Below are 19,722 nucleotides of genomic sequence, written 5' to 3'. Positions count from 1 at the left end.
TCTTCGTTATTAATGTGGTGACGATGCATTTCGCTTTATTAGAAATAAACAGCTTACTGAAAGATGCACGGTAGGATCTGAGTCCTGATTCATGTTTTTACAAGGGAATAATTATGGATACGGAAACAAATTCATTTTATGAATTTTATTACAAATATTTAATTTCATGAAATATAATAATTCTACCGTACATTCCGTTCCATGATCATATGGTAATAAATAGTAATTTTTCATTCGAATATCAAATAAGTCTGATCGTTACCTTTAAAAATATAATGTTCATCGCACATTGAGTATATTACAGTAAAAATTTCGTGACAATGTTTTCGATAATATCGATATATATTATCGTTCTGCTCGATGCATTTGTGATTATCGCAAAGACAATATTCAGATGGTAGATTCATCTGGAATAAGGGTTTCTTCAAAGAACTGGATTTTCTGAGCAGAGTATTATACCTTGTAGCACAATGGTACTGTATACTAATTTACTGATCTGGAGTATTGAAGCTATCGTTTCTATATCGTAATACCATCTACGTAAAGATCGTTCCTCGATGCTGAGATGCAACGATCTTTAATCGTTTGCAAAGATTCGCGTCAAATGGACACAGAACTGTTAAGTACCATCTGTGTACGTACAAAATGCCTGCATATCTATCTCAATTTTCAACGTACTGGAAATTTATTCTACAGTTTCTGTTGTTCTGAAAAAACAGTTTAAGTAGTTTGTCAAAAGCTAATTCAAGAATGAGTCAATTCCGTTATCTTCAAATACTGTCAAATAATCACAGTGAAGAGAACATACCCATTCCGTAGGAGTATTGCGCAGAAACACTCATTTTCCAGATAAACCGATGGTCGATTTCCGATTTCGAAAATCCTGGCTCGCCGCCAGGACAACGTAGCTGGTATTAATTACTAACAGACCTACTCCCGCTGCCAGTAGACCCTCTGTGTCTGGGCGCGTCGGAGATAACCTTCATCACAACACCCTGAGCGATACCATAGTGCTCATAAACGTCTTTGCCGTAGGTTCTGGTGGTCTGTTCAACCGTCTGCCGCTCGGCTTTACCGTCCGAGGTTACCGACTGAGGATCCTCGGGCTGCATGACCGGCAAAGCGATGTTCATCGCCTGGAGAGAGTTGAAGCTCTGCATTACCAGCTGAGAGGCGATCGACATTGTCAAAGGATTCACGGGCTGAAGAGGAGCAACGCTGGGTATTGCTGGAAGTACGGTAGTTTGGCTCCGCCTAGGTTGAACGGATTTTGGACTTGCGGCGGTCGGCTGCAGCACCGGAAGCGTTGCCGTTTGAGAGCGGTGCTTGCGTGCCGGGGCTTGTGGACTCCGGGACCTGTACGAAGCTGATTCGAGAGGGGCGCCCTCCGCTTCCAGAGTCTGACCCCCATTTTCGGGCGACATCGCGATGCTCGTGGGATTTACAACGGTCTGAGAAACGCCGGAGGCTGTTGGACTGGCACGCGAGACGTTAGTTGAGCTGCTTGGACTGCCATTGACGCTATTGTTCCCCGATCTTCCGCCGATTTTCGAATCGACCGGCGACGATCTGTTATCGTTGGTTGACTCACCGGCCGCCGTTCTGTTCCGCTGTGCCGAGACGACCTTGGCTGGACTTTGCCGCGAGTTCTCAGCGCCATTTTGGGGACTATTGGTCGGGTTTTGGTGGCCAATTTTACCGTTATAATGGTCAAATATACCAGAGCTCGAATAGATCTCTGCCGGAGGTTTGTGGAGGTCAGTCACTTCCGGAAGGGCGAAGTTGTCCGAACCTGAAAGCTTCACCCCCAGGCTTGGATCCCCGTTTGGAAAGCTTGCGCTTTTTGCTATCGCTTGGCGTTCCTTCGCCACTTTCGGAGCAAATGGATTCTTTCTCTCTATCGGCTTTGGTGTCGCGTAGCCCGGAAGCTTAGTCTGCTGGATGCTGTTCCTCTTGCTATTGGAACGCTTCGCCTTCGGCTGGACTGGTTCCGGGCTTCTGGCGCTCTCTCGTCTTTCCGGAAAGTGCTTTCCTCGCATGTTCAATTCCTCTGTATCCGATGCGTCCTCACCCTCAGATTCTTCCTCGTTCTCCTCCATTATTGCACTTGACTCGATCCATTCCCGAATACGGTCCTTTTTTCGAGATCTGTCCACCGTCGTCTCAATGCCGTACTGCGTCAGGGTGAATAACAACTGATTTTTCTCTTCTAGCGAACTGTGGAAACTGTACATTGACGGACACAGCTCGTCTCTTTCGTCCGCTCCGCCTGCCGAAGTGGAATTATAACTTTCAACGAACCGTTTCATAATCAATACTGTGGTAATCCAACACATAGAGATAAACTTATTTCGTACCAGACTCTTATACAACGAATCATGAATGCGTTTACTGTATCATTTATCACAATCAATCAAAGGAATACTTTCGTCAAGTAGTCGATAGTCTTCGTTGTATAACGAATGCATGTTGTCACGAGTTTTCACATACAATGTTTTTTATTGACTTACTGTTCTCAGTGATCACAAAACTCAGTATTCATAGTTCTACATATGATTCTACAACGAACTTTTCGTTTGACTTTACGACTCGAGAACTTGACGTAATTTCATAAATTCAGAGAAACTGCAAGCTATTTCCAGTGACGTTTCACGGTTAAAACGAACTTCAAAGATTTTACACGTCTTTGAGTGAATTCCACGTACATCGTATTAAGTGTGTACTGAACTGCAAGGATTTTCAGTTCATGCGGCCTAATTAACCTTATGGAATATAGGCCAAAAAATGTTACACTTACCATTCAACGCCTTCTCTGCGCCGAGTTTCGCCAGCCATCTGTCGTCAAGGTATTTATTTACTTCAAATACACTAGCTGGACGTTTTTCTTGCTTAGGATCTAACAGTCTTTTGAACATTCTGAAAAATAACATGACAATTACTGTCAAGCGTTTCAGTATCAGGCATAATGTACTTGAAAGTGAATATGGGCCATTCAAATACTCGCCTCTGCGCTCTCGAGCTGATTAGCTGAAACAGTTTTGGCTTCTTAGCGATGTTCAGGGTAGCCGAGTGCCAATTGAGGTACCTTGCATACCTCGGATCATCAGTAGCTGCTTTCTGCCATGGCAGACAGCCGGTGAGGCATACGAATATCACTATTCCAAACTGCCAGACATCATGGGCCGTTAGAGCCCTGAAAGAAAAGAAAAAGAAAATATTCTTTATGCTCATTTCGCAGTATCATTTCCAATTCTGGGTTACCAATAACTATCCAATGCACATTGAAAACTGTATTATACTGCTCACTTGTAGGCATCGTCAGTGTCGATCTGAAGTACTTCCGGGGGTGAGTAAGGAAGCCACTCATTGTGCCGTCTAACCACAGTGCTCACTCTACGAGTCTCACCAAAATCGCAGAGCTTTATTCGCGAGAAGTCACTTTTGAACACAAGGATGTTGTCCAGCTTGACGTCCCTGTGCACGAGTTCTCTACTGTGGATGTGGTGGATAGCAGCAGCCAGTTGCCTCGCCACCCTCTTCGCGTGAAGCTCACCTAGTCCAGTTTCCGTTACGTTGGATGTGAGGTCACCTAGGAGGAAAAAAATGTATTGAGGTTGCGAGATTCGTGGCTTGGAAAAAGTGTTTTAATTGTTTCAGGTACCCAATGGCGCGTATTCCTGACTGAAAACGAAAAACCCCGCCGTTTCGAAGGCCACGTCGTAAGTTGTAATGATGTTTCTGTGAGCCGAAAGGTGAAGGCCATAGTGAAACTCTCTGTAAAAATCCGATATGCTTGTGTACGGTTTGGGCAGTGCTTTTAGCACCATTTCAGTCTGCGTACTTCGATGCTCAGTCAGAAGAATCTTTCCGAACCAACCCTCACCGACGATCTGTAGTATGTCAAACTCATCCCCAAGGTTTACCTGGAATCATGGAGAACATACAACGGCATGGATCAAAATCACTGAAATATGCACCAAGTATATTCGAATAGTTCAACAACGTGCTTATGCAATCAGTCAAAGACTTGTGACAAAATTGGAATTCCCGATTTCTCAAATACATTTTGAATCTGAAATATTCTCCGAATACTACGATAAGGTTGAGTCTATTTTATCCAACTGATTTTGGATCTGCATAAATCCGAACGTCGACAATACAAGCTTTACTGACTAGCAGGTGCATTACATATGCGCGATTATTATACACGGTAAGCCTGAAAACATTTGCCATTCTGCAGTAGATATAATCGAGTAAAGTTTGGCCACGATCCATAATCTCGACCGTCTGGTTATCTGCAAGAATATCTGAACTGCAGATAGTCAGTGGTCAATATTTCACAACCAGCATTAGTATACAGTCTGCAGATTCAGATTAGTCTGCTACTCTTTCAGTTCAAGTTATTCATCACTCTGCAGTGTAATAACCGAGCAACCGATTTCCGGACGACGAGAGAGTTTTGACCCCGTTTTCTAAGAACGCGGGAAAATATTTATCTGTGCTCAAGCAATTCGGAAACTGATACCACAGAGCTACGGATTTTTGGAAATTTTATTGTTGTTCAATGAAAAATAATCTCGTTGAAGGAAGCATCAAATCTGCGAGTTTCCAAGTCACCTTGATTCGCACGTCTCAATCAAACTTTCTTGAAATATCAAAGTTCAAGCAAAATAGATCAGAACCCAAACGAGCGGACGTCCAATTTACAAAGACGGAATTGTAAACCGTCGGTACCGCGTGATTATTTTCGTTTGAAAATAAATTCTGCAGAGCTCTCTAGGCGTTGTGACGATTAGTTACACGTCTATACTACCTATTTTCAAAGATCACAAATATCATCTGTAATAATATTTCAAACCCCTGAATTGACGCCTAGAGAGTTTTAACTACGAATTTTACAACTGATCGTCCTGATCCTTTGAAGCAAGACGCGTTTCGTGCTGTATGGTATCTAAACTAGTACCTTGTCTATATAAACATTGATTGTTTTCCTTTTTTTTTTTTTTTTAACTAACACGCAGACGTATCATAGGAATTCAGTTTCCTTTTTTGGATTGTAATATAGTTTCTCACTTTGATAATTCTTTCACTAAGCTGTATACTCCTGGGTACATCTTATAATTGGAATGTCAAGGAAATCGTGCAATGTGTAATAATAAAAACAAGATATATTGGATGCTAATGAAGGTTGAATTCTTAATTACCACAGTCAGTATGAATTTTCGATTTGATTCTGAAAAATTGGGAAATACGTAAAAGCGATGACCAAATGGCATGTTCTTTCGTTGAAGAAACTGCCGCCTAGACTCGTTGTTAAACCCTCCAATGAACTGGATCGACTTGAGCCAAAAAGAGGAGTTTGAGTCAGGGATTCTCGTATTCCTAGGAAGTTTTTGGTATGCGTTGGAGCCAGCTAGTCCGAACGTAGGAGGACCGCGAGTCTGAGACCGATACGAGACCGCAGCCATAAGTCTGCAGCAGGCGGGGCTCTATTTCTGGTTCTATTTCTGTGACACTCAAAAGTCTCGCAGCATCGTCGTAAGTAAAGCAAGAGCAATGCAGGAAGAGCGCGTCGGGCGGAGGGAAAATGTCTACGAAGTGAGGGAAAGCGGCGTGAAAAGCTTAAAGCTCCAGATTAGATTAGTGACTTGGGCAATTTCATCATCCTTAATATTTACGTTCGGACGTTGAATTTTTTAAAGTGGCAAGTTGATTCATCGGCCGCGACACGACAGCTACATGAAACAAGAATTCCACACCGCGGTTACAGACATAATTTTCCCACTCAAAAACACAGCTCGAGTTGTCTCGAAAAATCGCTGAGACGACGCGATGTGGGGGAATGAATTGTCCGCTCGTAAAGCGAAAATAAATCGGAAATAATCTTCTCTCGTTTCGTCTGTTAAGGCACCTCCGATATTTTACTTCGTCCAACAAACAAGAGCACGCGATATTCTTAACAGTGTGAAAAAATTCACGTCAACATTGAATGAAATTTTCATTTTCCTATTTTTTAAGAAAACTTTTATGGTTGTATTTTACAAGCTTTATGAGTCACGATAATTTTTATAAATCGTCCTGTTGACAACGACGAGGTTGTACCAGACAAAATAAATTAAACCAGTTGTCGAACACAATTTATACATTTTGCTTACATTTTTGCGCCGTTTTTTTTTTTTTTTTTTTCTAAGCTTATTTTTAAAACGTGCATTTCTAATTTCGTCATTACATTTCAAATCAACAATAATTCTGATAATCAAATTAATCTATGTATTCAGTAAGGTTTCCGGTGCTTTTGGTGATTCTTATTCAGTCTTTGTTTAATTTATTGTACGAGACATTGTCCCTAAAAATTTGATCAATTCACCCAGAAAAATTCTCCTGAATTGATCGTAAAGTTGATAGATACTCTCTTCACAACTATAACAAAATTTGCTTTGTCATAAATAAACAATCTTTCCAATGAAGAAAAACATTTCCTTAGCAGGAGTTAAATTGCTTATTAGTGAAGATCCAATTTCGCGGAATCGATTCAAATATATTTTTGCTCAGATTAAAGAACAGGTGTAACAATTTTTAATCATAATGGATGAAAATATCTGATAGTTTGCCAGTATTCGGAAAGAAATCATTTTCTCTTTCGGGTACGAGATGATTTCGGTTATGAAATGGGAATTCGACAGATCTTATACTTCGATAATTTTTTCACGATATTAACGGTACGCAAAAAAAATATTATAAATGATTTAGGAAAGTAAAAAATCTAAATAACTTAAAAATTATTTGCAGATCAAGTAAATGCTAATTTTTCTGTCATCGTGAAAATTATCGTGACGTTCCATTGAAAATTGAGTATTATTATATAGTGAAAAATAACCGTAAGTCTAACAGTTGACATGATTATCAGTTCGGAGCTTTTCTTGCGCTTGATAAAACGTGCGGATTGTGAAATCTGTGAAATGCCGGAGTGTTCTCAAAGTAAAAAGAATTGTATTAGTCTTATTGTTAATTTTATACAATACAGGTAACCTCAAAATACGCTGTGACTTTAAATAAAATGAATTTAACTGTAAGATATTTCCAAGAGTTCTAATTTCTGTTTTCCGTGAAAAATGAGCAGGCATTGTTTAATATTTCATACTTCAAACATTGTTTAGAATCCGTACACTCCTTTGAATATTCATAATTTCTTGGACTTTCAAGTTGTGTTTCTTATTTTATTTTATTTTTTTTTTTGTTTTTTGTACACAAGCTGGAGATGGATAAAATATCGTGAAATTGACTACCTTTTCGAGTTCAAATTCTCGTATCCTGTGAATAGATCCCCCGATGGCCTTCTTCATCAAACTCATTTTAGCTCGTTCACCAATTTTCGAGCGGTTGGCCTCTGGAGGCACTGCGTATTTCTGCGGAGATGAATAATACACGGTTTATTAAACCATCGTCAGAGTTATGGATAACTAGCAGTGTAATATCAACAATCCCGGGAAGGATCTACGGCTGCGATTTGTTTATACGATCATGCATTACGCCTGTGTTAAACATGCGCCTGATAAACCTGGACTAAGGCCAATAAATAATAGGGTAATAAAAATTCCTAAACGGCTGCAGTTTTCTTTTTTTCGACCGGGAAATAAATAAGTAAATAAATAAATAAAATCGAATCAAAATATTATCCCCGTGAAAAAAAAGTGTACATTTTGCATTTAGAAATTAGCCGCTTGTTCGTCGCTACTACTTATTCTAGTCGTGTAATCGTCTACGAGAATTCAGAGGCCGCTGATCAATGCGCGGTCACGCATCGTGCAAAACAATAGATTTCGAAAGCATTCGCGGCGCTTGGCCAAAGTACCAAATTGTTTGCTTGTACCGATACTAGCATCGAACCTCTTGGCCGCATGTCGGCATTGGATGCTGACGATCAGGCTTCTTTCTGCGCGACATTGAATAATTCAAGGGCCCTGCACTGTTTTCCATACGAATTCAGTGGAAGATTCACACTTTCGGACTGCAGCGAAAAATCTTTAACGCAAATTTCTGCCAAGTATGAGAATAGAAAAACACATCGACGAGATTTAATCACGTTACTCGATCTTTTTGTGCCAATTTTGAATCGTACAATTATTAAAAACGCAATACAAATTTCGATATTTTATACGTTTAAATTTTATCAATGATCACTCGTCGAATTTGTCATATTTTTGATCTGTATAAATCATAGTTTCAATCATGTTTCTCTGTAAAATGAGCAACAATGTTATTGAAAATTTCGGGAACAGAAAAGTCGTTTATGACAAATACATCGTCGATCGAAACTTGAGGCAATTCAATATTGTAATATATTCTCACTGAAATAGGAATTGATGATTGAAAAGACACGTTATTGTCGAATGTACATTATTACGTTTAAAAAAAAGTTTTGTATCGATGTATCGTATGGGAATTGACGAATCCAAAATTTGAAGAAAAAAATTTAATAATCTGAGAATTACAGTTTCGTCACGTTGTAAGTGTGAACCGAATGAATGGATGAATAAATTTAGAAAATTTTTTCAATGTAAGAGAATGTAACTGATGTACCCATTATTCATCTATGTCATGCAGCTATAACTCGAGTATGAAGTTTGCGCTGTACATTTATATTTAACCCTTTGAGTCATATTGGTAAGTATTCTAGTGAATCCACTGGTTGAAAATACAGAATAATGACAGTTTATGTAAAAATAATTACAGCACCATGTGGAGCGATATGAGCATTGCGAAATCTATCATTTAATTTTTGCTAAAACGTGTGTAATGCACACCGCAAAACCACAACGTTATTTTTAATAAAATCGCCAACCGCGATACACAATTTATCCGTGATTTCGCGTGCACTTACGATATTTTACAGATATTATTTTTATAACAAACCGATACGATTTAATTTAAATAGAACTGATGTCAAACAAATATATCTTGTAGATCACGAAACTATTTGCGATGTAGTCGAGTAATGAATTTTCATTTTCATCTTACTTCTTTCGTATTTTTTCTGTCAAATATATTATTGACGTGTTTTTCACGAGGTTTGAATAAATATATCAAGATTGTAACACGTCAAATGAAGCGCCTAATCTCTTCGAGTGTTCAAGGAAATTCTTTTCTTCGTTCGTTTTCTTCTGCCAAGTTACAGTCACGTTAAAGTTCACCTTTCAAACCGTTACATTTCAATTACAGCAGTTACCTAATATTTGCATATTGTTCTGTTATCAAAAAAATAAAACCTTATTCTTGGATCGATAGGACGAAAGAAATTTAGTACACGCGTTTTTATCACTCTTAAAACGTGGTAATTTTCGCAGAGATGTCAGATTTGCGTTCAAAGAAAGTGTGTACACGGAGTTAACGCGAAATGAAAATCCGTATAGAACTGCCTTACGAACATTTCAATTCTTCAAAACGTGCGATGATCAAGATGACGTCAGAGTTGAACGATGTTCGAATCTGCAGCCGCTGCACTTTCATCTAGTTCATACGAACCATTGTTAGCTAAGTGAAAATACTGACAAGGACAAAACAAACTACGTAAAATGAGTATAAAATAAATTTCAAAACAGATTATTAATCCTCCTCGCACCAACTGATTGCATTTATCAACCCGCAGCACGTTCCAGCTGCACAACGATCACATTGAAGATCTTTTATGAAACGAAGATTCTCTCGAACATATATTCACGGCATAGAAAAAATCCCGGGTTCCATTGATTTCATCCCATTTCAAAACCGCCCCCGAACTACTATGCGAATTAACTTTGACCGAAAATCAAAGTTGCCGCGTGAAACGATTTGTTACGCAATTTTCACGCAAAATACACAAATATTTATCACGCGTAATTTTTTTATTTTCACTTTCTTCTCAACTTTAGCTTCTCGCTTGCAGTATTTATAAAATGCCGACCGGAAAGCGACTGAGCTGATCTTGGCGTCTCGCCGGCTTGGCCGTGTACCGAAACAGACGTCTCAGCGTCGTCGCAGCCGTCGTCTGGCCACCAACGGCGTCGGAAACTAGCGACGCGATGCGTTTTTTCCAGAATATTTTCACCGCGGCTCTTTTGTCTCAGTACTTAAGAAACTATTGTGAAAATTGGCGAGCTGCAAATCCGAGTTCCACTACGTTCGTCTGGCCGCAAGATTCTCACGACTATTCGAAATTCCGCAGAGTGTGTAAAATACTGCAAGTAATCGACGGAGGCATTTTCGACGAAGGAGGAGTTCAACCGAAGAAATATGCGTCACAGGTGCGAGTTGCGGTCAATCTAAATCTGGGCAGTCAAATTGGCGATTCAATGATTGTTCGGGGCGCCGGGAACAATAGATACGACACTGCGGACGAGTCGCGATGCGAGCTTTAGCTTTAGCTGGGATAATATAGAGACCGACTTGGATCCGTGGAAATTGTCTAGACTCTATTCGTAGAATTCCGGCTTTGTAAGCCAGTTTTTGAATATATAGTATGCACGTTCTATTCGCTCCTACAAGTCTTTCCGCCATTCTTGCAGTTTCCATTTTAAGCCCAAGCCGCGATATGTAACCCAACACAATAATATCGTGTTCACTGTGTTACGGGGATTTTAATCGGTGCATTCGCCTTTTGATACTGCTGACGTTGATTGAAGACACGTATATTTAGTCAACGCTGCTGGTAAGATTGAATTGGTAATAATTTTATTTTGTCAGCAGAGATAATTTTTACGATAACGTCGAAATTTGTGGTGACCATTACATTAATGAGATATAGGATTCGCCGATAAATTCGATGTGTAATTTTGCAAAACTAGAATTTTTATCCTGTAGCCAAATCAGTACCATTTTACAAGGTTCGGTAAAATTCAGGAGAAAAATTGTACAAAGTATGAAACGTGAGATAATTATTGATTCAGTTAGTCCGTAATCATTGGATTTAATTAAATGGCTGACTTGCAATTGAGAAACATTTTGGTTTGATTTCATTTAATAAAATCAATTGCATAAATTCTCGAAACATTTATATTTCTCACTTGAGAAAAAGACACCTCAAATCAAGCCAGCATCGGAAACAAAAGAATCAGATATTTTTAGACTCCTCTTATAACTCTTTAAGGTTTTGCATGTAATACACAAGCGTCAGTCCCGTTTTGAGATACTGCAAAAAGATGTAGTCTCAAATCCACACTGACAATGAGTCTGATACGAACTTGTGGGTTCAACATCGACGATTCGAGAAGCGAGCATCGTAATTCAGTAAGCAATTAGCTTTGACAAAAGCAAGTAATTGATATTTTCAATTCACTAGAACTTCCGAACGACAAATTGGCTCACCAGGAAAGGAGTTCGTATGATTCGCATTAATTAGTTGTGATGAAATGCACTTTTTCAAAATCAACACACCAAATATCCACAAGTCTATAATGGAGAAATCACGAGTTAAAATTCTGAACATCATTTGCTGACGGATTGATATTTTTGATTGTCATCGAAAAAAAATCCTAATGCTTAGCACAAGATGTAATATGCTATGCTTAGACTGGGAGAAAAATTAACTTTTGTTTTGTTGATGTTTTTTTTTTTTTGTTATTTTCTCACGATTATATTATTGATAATATCTTTTGGTCACGAGTAGTGACCTGCGCCTTTTCCATGTGTCGATGCGAACTATTTGAATATCAAAATGCCAACACCATTATGATTTTCGAAAGTCATTAATGAATTCGAATTGATAGCAAGTTTCCATCCGTTTCAACGATTAATGATTTTAACGTATACCACGCTTTTTACTTGAATAGGATGTATTCTACTGTGAAAGGACGATCGGCATTAGCGAAATTCCTGGTTAAAGAACTATCCGTTCACGCCATTGCACAGGATGTTGACAGGAGGACATTATTCGAAGCTGCAAAGGAAGGATCATCAGAATTTGTGCAATGGTTGGAGAACAATGAGTTTCATATTTTATGTTGACGATCAAGATAAATTCGGAAGAACATTACTGCATCAGGCTGCAGCGTTCGAGGAATACCAAATTATAATTATGCTAGTGGCTACACTGAACCAAAATGTTTCTATTCAGGATATTTCTGGACGAACATTTCTCTATAAGCTTGTTTCAAAAGGGCGATTACGGGTACTGTGTATTCCGTACTGAATATCTTTCTATTACATGGAAGGATTCAACAAATCTGATGGATAATTTTCTTAATTTTTTTATAATCCAATCACTGAACATGATCAGAAATTATTTCCATTATGAATTGAAAAAGTAATGGTTAATGCATTACTTGTTCATTAAAAAATTTGCAACCCTGTTCAATTCAAATGAACATCACCATCCATTGCCGACCGAGACATTGCCAACGTAAAAGGTTACCGACTGAGTTATCCAAGATTCACGTGTCATTGTTTTTCTGAGAATATAGTTGTTTCACGAGGTGGCGTGGATAAACAACCTTGTGTCGTGTCCGTCACTTGGTGACGTGTGGAAAACTAGTGAGGAGAAAGTTGTTTTTCTTTACTTACATGGTTTATGTGTAGCTGAATAAAAAATGCCTGTAATTGTGCAACGGACATCAAACACGTCGGTATTCAAGTGTTCGAAAATTGCTGCGCTTTCCTAATAATCACAGGCTAACTTATAAATAAACAATCCTTGTCTCTTCGGAACGGCAACGGTGTGACAGTGTTTACTTGTCAATAAAAAGTTAATAATGATAATCAGACGTGGCTCAGTGTCTTCGACGTACTGCCACGCGTTTATTCGCTTGTTTGTCCGCTCGAACAGTAACTTGAAAAGCCGCATTTATCGCTACCAATTTCCTAACCTCACTTAAAATTGTCTGCACAAAAATACAGCCGTGGAACTTTGTTCGAAAGGTTGTGACCCAATCCCCTGGTCTCATCGCATCGCTCTGCATTCCTTAATTAAGGAATCGCCACTGCGATTAGCTGGCGTAATTAAATGTCCTGAAAATTCCAACACTCGCTGCGCCGTTTCGTTTGCAATTTCTGTTGGCGATGCGAGGCTTGTGAAAGTCTATGAGCTAAAAGTTCGCATCAAAGAGCTTGATCGCTCTCAAAATGATGACTAACCTATCGCATGTAATGACGCTGGCGAACAGCGTCATCGGCGTCAGTGTTCTTGCAATGCCGTTCTGCTTTAAGCAGTGCGGCATCGTTCTCGCGGTACTGATGCTATTTTTGAGCAGCATTTTGTCCAAGTTGGCTTGCCACTTCCTTGTTAAATCCGCAGTCATGTCGCGCAGGCGGAACTTCGAGTTTCTCGCCTTTCACGCGTTCGGTAGGACCGGAAAATTCCTAGCCGAATTGTTCATCATCGGCTTTCTCATGGGCACCTGCATAGCGTTTTTTGTTGTCGTCGGAGACCTCGGACCTGAAATCGTCGGAAAACTTATCGACAAAACGCCGGAGGATATCAGGTCCAGTCTTTTAGTCACAATGGGTGTTTTCATCATCCTACCTCTCGGACTGCTCAGAAACGTCGATAGCTTGTCAAGCATTTGCACCGTCACCATTGGCTTCTACCTCTGCCTTGTTTTGAAGGTAATTCAATGCTTGGAATTCATTTTGTTTACTCATTGAAATTTCACAGACCGTAAGTCAATAAGTTTTAGCAAATTTCAACTTGATAAAACTTCGTTTTTTTCCAATACAGGTGATGACTGAATCCATGACGCATATTTTTGCTACCGACTGGTACGATAAAGTGTTTTATTGGCGTCCGTACGGCATTTTACAATGTCTACCAATATTTTCCATGGCTTTATTCTGCCAGACGCAATTGTTTGAGATTTATGAAACAATTCCAAATGTCTCTCTTGAAAAGATGAATCGGGTCGTAGACAATGCACTGAATATCTGCACCACTGTCTATGTTTGTGTTGGATTTTTTGGGTACGTGGCTTTCTGCACTCTTCCGTTCACAGGTGAGAAGAAATGTAAAAATTTATCTTGCAGTTTTTTTTCTTTATTAGGCCTGTTCGTTTCTCCAATTCATCATTTGTATGTGCAATTCAAAAATATGTCTTTTAATTTTCAGGAAATATATTGATGAGTTTTGAACCGAGTTTATCGTCAGATGTGATAAAAATTGGCTTCGTACTGTCAGTCGCATTTAGTTTTCCACTTGTTATCTTTCCATGCAGAGCGAGTCTGAATTCTCTATTATTTCGTTGGGTAAGCTCAAATTGAAACGAATTAGATGTATACATAATAATGACACAATCCAAAATTTCACAACTATGAACCCATTTTCAGGCTCAATCCCACGATACATCAAACAACTACATTCCAGAAGCTCGATTCAAGTGTCTCACTTTCACAATAGTCGGAGTTTCTCTGGTAATCGGAATTTTGATTCCAAACATTGAATTTGTACTAGGACTGGTGGGATCGACGATCGGAGTGATGATTTGTCTCATGTTTCCTGCCGCGTTCTTCATTTCCATCAGCAGTAAAAATACCAGCGAAAGATTGATGGCTCAGGTTTGTCTGCAAATCAACCCATTTTTGCTTTTATAATCTACTCTAATCTCCTCACGACACTAATCTATTATTACTTTCAGATTATTCTTTTCGTAGGCGTGTGGATAATGATCTTGGGCACTTATGCGAATCTTTACGCTATAGAGGAATCTGCTAATATCAAAGCCGTGACCCCGGTAGATTCCTTCAACCGATTAAACAACATTCCAATTGATTTTATCAAAGATCGGGATGTTCAAGTCGTCCCACCAATTGCAAAAATAAATGATATTCCAAATATCATTGATGGTGAGTACTCACAATTCAGTAGAATTATCATCACTGAGAAAAGTCAAGAACCAACTACTAGTTTGTATATTTTCAGCACCTGAATTCAAACCATTTGAAGCAGAAAAGTCTCAAGATAAAGGTTCAAAGGAAGACGTACGTCAAGAACCGCCAATTCCAGTTGAAAGAGCTGTGGTTAATGAGAAATTGACTTTAGAAACGAAAAAACCTGACATTAACTTGATTCCCACGCTTGCTCCCGTGTTGCAAGAGATGGCTGAAAAGTTAGAGAAGTTGGATCAGAATAAAAATGAAAATCTTGAGGATAGAGACAAGAAAGAGAAAAAAGGTATGGTCGCGTCAAGTGTGGAAAAGAAAATCGGAGATGTTGAAATGAAAGAAAAGAGAGACGCTGTTGTGCAGAAAGTCGATAATTACGTTAATTCTGACGCTATAAAAAAGGAGGAAGCCGAGTTGGCAGAGGACACGAAATTGGCAGCCCCATCGGAGGTTGAAAAGTTGAAGAAAACATTGGAGATGCATAAACTCGAACAAAGACAATTACTCGAGGAACAAAAAAAGATTATAGGCAATTTAAATCAACGTAAACAAGAGCTTGAGAGGGAAAAGAAAGAAAAAGAGGCGATGAAAAAAAAAGAAAAGGAAGTAGAGCTTGACAAGAGTATCGATGCTGATACTCCAATTGGTGCTAAAAATAATAATTTAATTATCAAAGATGTGGAGAAAAATGTACAGCCAGAGGAAGTCGTTTCTGTTGATGGACAGAGCAATAAGAATACAAAGAAGGATAAGTTAAGGGATACTGAAGCTAATAATGTAGAATTTGCGGTAGATGGTGATGGAAAGCAATATGCAGAGAAAGATTTATTCAATACTGTTGGAGGTGAAACTGATAAAAAATCGCGTGGGCCGATTCTTAGTGCATTAACAAAGCAAACCCCGAATTCGAGTAACGCAAATAACATTCCTGCAGACGTAAATCACGACAATATCATTTCACCTGAAACGAACGTCGTGAATATAGAGCCTGGTAAACCAAATCCATCCAAAAGTGATGTACAAACATTGTACGATAATAAAAAGAAAATTCCAGTTCCAATTGCTCTAGTTATGAGTGAGAAAACTAGGGTGAATGGAGTAAACGAAGAACGAACGCTCTCAAAAAAACAAAATGAAAATCTCGAGATCAGGCGAGATATTCTTGAGAGTCCAGACAGAAAAAAACGAGATATTGATGAGGGTATTGTAATCAAATCGGATGTATTGCCTGTGATCTTAGAAGCAGAGAAGATCGAGTCTTTCTTGAACAAAGTTGCACAGACAGATGATAAACAAGAGTGTGCTAAAACGGATGGCTCTCTGCAAGATGCAAATAAAAAAGTTACTAATCAAAAGGAAGGTGGAAATCCTGAGAAACCAACATCGACAGAGTCATTATTAATTAAAACGAATTCCTACTTGTCTGATCAGAGCCTGGTGAATGAAAATTCATTAGTCAATATTTTTGATCTGCGAGAAAACTTCGACAAGACTAATGAGAGAAACCTGAGACCTGCCAGTACCAATAATGGTGATAGTAAGTAATTCAAGTCAACCACTATTATATACCACTAATGTGATATGAGACTGCGGCATAATAATTTCAACCCTTTTTGTTCTAATGAATTTTGATTAGGTTATATTTTATTGTTAATGAAAAACCAATTGCGAAATATGGAAAAACAATGTCATTAATACTTGTGTGTTAAAGTAACGCAGCATAATTGAGAAAAAGCATTATTTTATACGTAATAATTACGAGTAGGTAAGTTCGGTGTCAAAGAAGGCAAAGCAATATATCGTTACTAATGACATAGCTTTATTAATCTTTATTGATTGCAATACCAATAATTGTATTTATTTTCAATGTGTCAGGTATTAATAGAGTATTTAATGATTTTTACAGTAAGTTCGAGAATTAACGATATGTGCAACTGAGATCTGATAATTATTCGGCAAATGTTGACTAAACGGTATAAATACTTTAAACTTGAGTAAAAATTGTCATTCCATTAATTTAAAAATTATTCTAATTATTTAAATATTTAGTAATAATATTTTATAAAAGTATCTGAAAATTCCAGCATACTAACTTGAGACAACTAGCGTTTGATAGGTACTTCGGTGAAGATAATAAAAGATTGAAGATAAAAATATTTTCATAAAAATTTTCAAAATCTTAGCTACTAGGAATGCTGGTGTATGGAAAAATCGTGCTACAAGTCGCCTTAACCTGTTCGTAAACTCCAAAAAACACAAAGCCTCCTAAGGTGAAACCAAATACTCTTGGCGCGAAACCTGCGAACAGTCTGTAAAAAGAAAAAAATCCGAATGAATGAACGATTCGATTAAGAAAAATGTATAATACTGATATTTAATAAAATAATAACTTGTACATAATTTTTGGTAACATTACACTTGCATTTTATTCAGATGTCTTGTCCCTAATTATTTTTTCACATTTACTGACTCATTGTACTAACTGTGTTATGTTATCCATCAAACAATTTGAATGACTCACCCTTTAGCGCCTTTTTCTCTATAGACTTCCTTCAGCATGGTCGATATTTTTACTTCATCCTTTTCTGCCGAAGTATCGGAAAGCATAATTCTAGTTTTCGCAACATCTAGGGGGGTCGTTATCACTGCCGCCACCGCAACTGTAATTTAGAAGCAATTTAGCGATGTGATCAATCACAGAGTGAGTTTTTCTCAACGCACCAGACCCAGCACCGCATATAGCTCCTTCCAGAGGAGTGCAATCTCTACACGCCTGGCGTTTCCAACATAGTTTGAAATACTCCCACAGCGGCATTTGTATTAAACCAAAAGGCAAATCTCTTAATACTGTGCTACCGTAACCACGATACAAAGTTCGTAATTTCAGTTTTCCCTTGTCTTGTAGGAGCGCCTGCTTTCTCTGCTTCATCACTTCCACCGGAACCCGAACAAGACATGCAACCTGTTTGTGAATTGGTTTTTAAAGTGAAAAAATAACAACCTAGTCAGATTGTTCTCAATAATGTAAGGAAATTCTTTGTAGTATCAATTAGGGCTGATAACAGGCTATATTTTTCTCACTTTCAGTCATGTCTCTTCAACTACTTTACAAATTTTCTAGTGTGTTAATTTCTACATTTTGTAACACACAAGTTTCACTGATAAAATGATTCGAGATTAATTAAAATTATTTTGTAATAACTTGAGAGCCAGGTATTTGGATTCCAAAAATGTAGATTTTAACAATGAAAGTAGTAAAATGGGGGTAAGTCTAAAAAGCCAATCGATATACTTTTCTGAGAGAAGTTACTTGCCACCAGTTCCATTTAAAGAAATTATATATTTTACATGATACAACTATGTAGAACTATTTACCATTTCACCCAAAGAAGCAGCACCCATATGAATGAAGAGGTGATAAGTTTGAGGTATTTTAGGCTGTGCAAATTCTTTAATCCCTTCATAAGTAATGAAAAATAAGGAGGCTGAAAGAGGAACGATTTAAGGTATAATCAAAAAGCATTGAATGGTGATGCACATTCTTCATAAATCATGTACATAGTGTGAGCTTTTCTGACACACCTGCTGGTGCGGAGCCAACCATAACTGGTATCACCCCCTGATAAAGTCTCCTGAAGCCGCCCGATTGATTAAATCCATGTTGACTCTGCAGCCTTGTCTTTAACGTATCCAGGGGGAAAAACGTCAAGTCGCAAACGGTGCCAGCGACTCCTCCGGACTAAATTTATTCATTTAGAATTTGTGACCGTTAAAACAATAATTTTCTTTTATCTTTGGTATTATCACAGGTATAATAGTCGACAAGTAAGTTAATATTTGTTAGGGACTCCGTACTCCTGTACGTTAACAATCCATTGCAACTAGCAGCATGCGTATTGAAAACTAGTTTTCAAGGTGTTTAGAGGTAAATTTGAAAGAGCAGGTTTTTTCCTACGTGAATCGTGGCATAACTTAAATAAATTATCAGATGTTACTTTGAAATCAGAAATCGGGATGAGAACCTGGACGGCTCGTGGTTATAACTACGTGGAATGAGACGCAGAGACATTATTTGTGAATTGTAAAAACGTGGAAAGAACGTGAGATCGCTTTGAAAAAGGAATATTGTAAATTTCATCATTACTTACGATCATCGAGGAAAAAAAAACGTTCCTGGAATTGATGCTGCCGGCAATCTTTGCGTCCTCGTGAAACATTTCGACGTTGGATTCGGTGATCGATGAACAGCGACAGTAACTGGTGAAACTAGGAGTACATTTCAAGTATTTTATTCAGTTCGGTCATTTCGAAACGACTAGACTCATTGAATTTGGACGTGTCCGCTCGTTACGATCGTTCAGCCGGCCTTCGACACGTGATTCGCCTCACTTCTCGCTCAGTTGTGACATTTGCTCAATATATTAGAACCCTCGCGTGGTGCGCGCGCAGCTACGGCGGTTGACTGCTGTGCTTGCGGCACCTGCTCAAGGATGGGGTCAAGATCATCCTTCCGTGACCTGCCTCAGTAAGGGCAGAAGCACGATTGACCAATAACCTGCGAAGTACCGCAAGCATTGAGACTAGTGGCGCTGTAGGGATTCGGAAGATGTGATTATAGCGCCATGTTGAAGGAAGTCACGGACGTAAGCCCCTTGATGTCAGACAACTTGAAGTACAGCAACGCGTGTTTGGTAAACGTACACCAGGATATAGAAATATGCTAATATCGCGGGGGAAAAACCGTTACTTAAGATCGAAGTGCGGCAGAATTTGGAATGTGAGTAGTTGAGTCTGTAACAAAAGGATAAATGGAAAATGAAGGAAGACAAACTGTGATACCTATCATAAGTCAATATTAAACAATTACTTCGAAGCCTT

General features: G+C 38.6%; 3 protein-coding genes across 3 annotated transcripts; 1 reads left to right on the top strand and 2 right to left on the bottom strand.

Moving 5' to 3' along the window:
* Window positions 1–130: 130 nt before the first annotated feature.
* LOC107223993 (putative serine/threonine-protein kinase YPL150W) lies at window positions 131–10,013 on the bottom strand. Its single transcript, XM_015663891.2, has 8 exons — window positions 9,620–10,013; window positions 9,426–9,507; window positions 7,287–7,406; window positions 3,662–3,923; window positions 3,307–3,589; window positions 3,005–3,193; window positions 2,798–2,916; window positions 131–2,269 (listed from the first exon to the last, which is right to left on the bottom strand). Exons 3-8 carry the CDS (start codon window positions 7,350–7,352, stop codon window positions 915–917), a joined length of 2,274 nt encoding a protein of 757 aa, XP_015519377.1. The 5' UTR covers window positions 7,353–7,406; window positions 9,426–9,507; window positions 9,620–10,013; the 3' UTR covers window positions 131–914.
* Window positions 10,014–10,587: 574 nt separating this feature from the next.
* On the top strand, window positions 10,588–17,259 carry LOC107223983 (putative sodium-coupled neutral amino acid transporter 10). Its single transcript, XM_015663880.2, has 7 exons — window positions 10,588–10,684; window positions 11,805–13,575; window positions 13,688–13,958; window positions 14,072–14,208; window positions 14,290–14,517; window positions 14,598–14,805; window positions 14,882–17,259. Exons 2-7 carry the CDS (start codon window positions 13,093–13,095, stop codon window positions 16,387–16,389), a joined length of 2,835 nt encoding a protein of 944 aa, XP_015519366.2. The 5' UTR covers window positions 10,588–10,684; window positions 11,805–13,092; the 3' UTR covers window positions 16,390–17,259.
* On the bottom strand, window positions 17,013–19,390 carry LOC107223974 (S-adenosylmethionine mitochondrial carrier protein). Its single transcript, XM_015663868.2, has 6 exons — window positions 18,993–19,390; window positions 18,427–18,583; window positions 18,220–18,329; window positions 17,566–17,806; window positions 17,366–17,504; window positions 17,013–17,153 (listed from the first exon to the last, which is right to left on the bottom strand). Exons 1-6 carry the CDS (start codon window positions 19,059–19,061, stop codon window positions 17,024–17,026), a joined length of 846 nt encoding a protein of 281 aa, XP_015519354.1. The 5' UTR covers window positions 19,062–19,390; the 3' UTR covers window positions 17,013–17,023.
* Window positions 19,391–19,722: the final 332 nt, after the last annotated feature.

The sequence above is a fragment of the Neodiprion lecontei genome, chromosome 3 (assembly GCF_021901455.1).
Source record: "Neodiprion lecontei isolate iyNeoLeco1 chromosome 3, iyNeoLeco1.1, whole genome shotgun sequence".
Classification (NCBI taxonomy): domain Eukaryota; kingdom Metazoa; phylum Arthropoda; class Insecta; order Hymenoptera; family Diprionidae; genus Neodiprion; species Neodiprion lecontei.
Note: the sequence above shows the minus strand (reverse complement) of the source record. Positions and strands in the feature narration are given on the sequence as shown.

What these genes read in the sequence shown, in the direction of transcription:
- LOC107223993 (XM_015663891.2), bottom strand. Translation starts at nt 7,352, where the DNA reads ATGAGTTTGATGAAGAAGGCCATCGGGGGATCTATTCACAGGATACGA. An exon ending in GAGAATTTGAACTCGAAAAG is followed by an intron (nt 3,924 to 7,286) that starts GTAGTCAATTTC and finishes CCATGATTCCAG; the next exon opens with GTAAACCTTGGGGATGAGTT. An exon ending in CGCAGAGAAGGCGTTGAATG is followed by an intron (nt 2,270 to 2,797) that starts GTAAGTGTAACA and finishes CCACTTCGGCAG; the next exon opens with GCGGAGCGGACGAAAGAGAC.
- LOC107223983 (XM_015663880.2), top strand. Translation starts at nt 13,093, where the DNA reads ATGATGACTAACCTATCGCATGTAATGACGCTGGCGAACAGCGTCATC. An exon ending in ATTCTCTATTATTTCGTTGG is followed by an intron (nt 14,209 to 14,289) that starts GTAAGCTCAAAT and finishes ACCCATTTTCAG; the next exon opens with GCTCAATCCCACGATACATC. An exon ending in TATTCCAAATATCATTGATG is followed by an intron (nt 14,806 to 14,881) that starts GTGAGTACTCAC and finishes GTATATTTTCAG; the next exon opens with CACCTGAATTCAAACCATTT.
- LOC107223974 (XM_015663868.2), bottom strand. Translation starts at nt 19,061, where the DNA reads ATGTTTCACGAGGACGCAAAGATTGCCGGCAGCATCAATTCCAGGAAC. An exon ending in GGTTGGCTCCGCACCAGCAG is followed by an intron (nt 18,330 to 18,426) that starts GTGTGTCAGAAA and finishes TTCCTCTTTCAG; the next exon opens with CCTCCTTATTTTTCATTACT. An exon ending in CTGCTTCTTTGGGTGAAATG is followed by an intron (nt 17,807 to 18,219) that starts GTAAATAGTTCT and finishes ATTCACAAACAG; the next exon opens with GTTGCATGTCTTGTTCGGGT.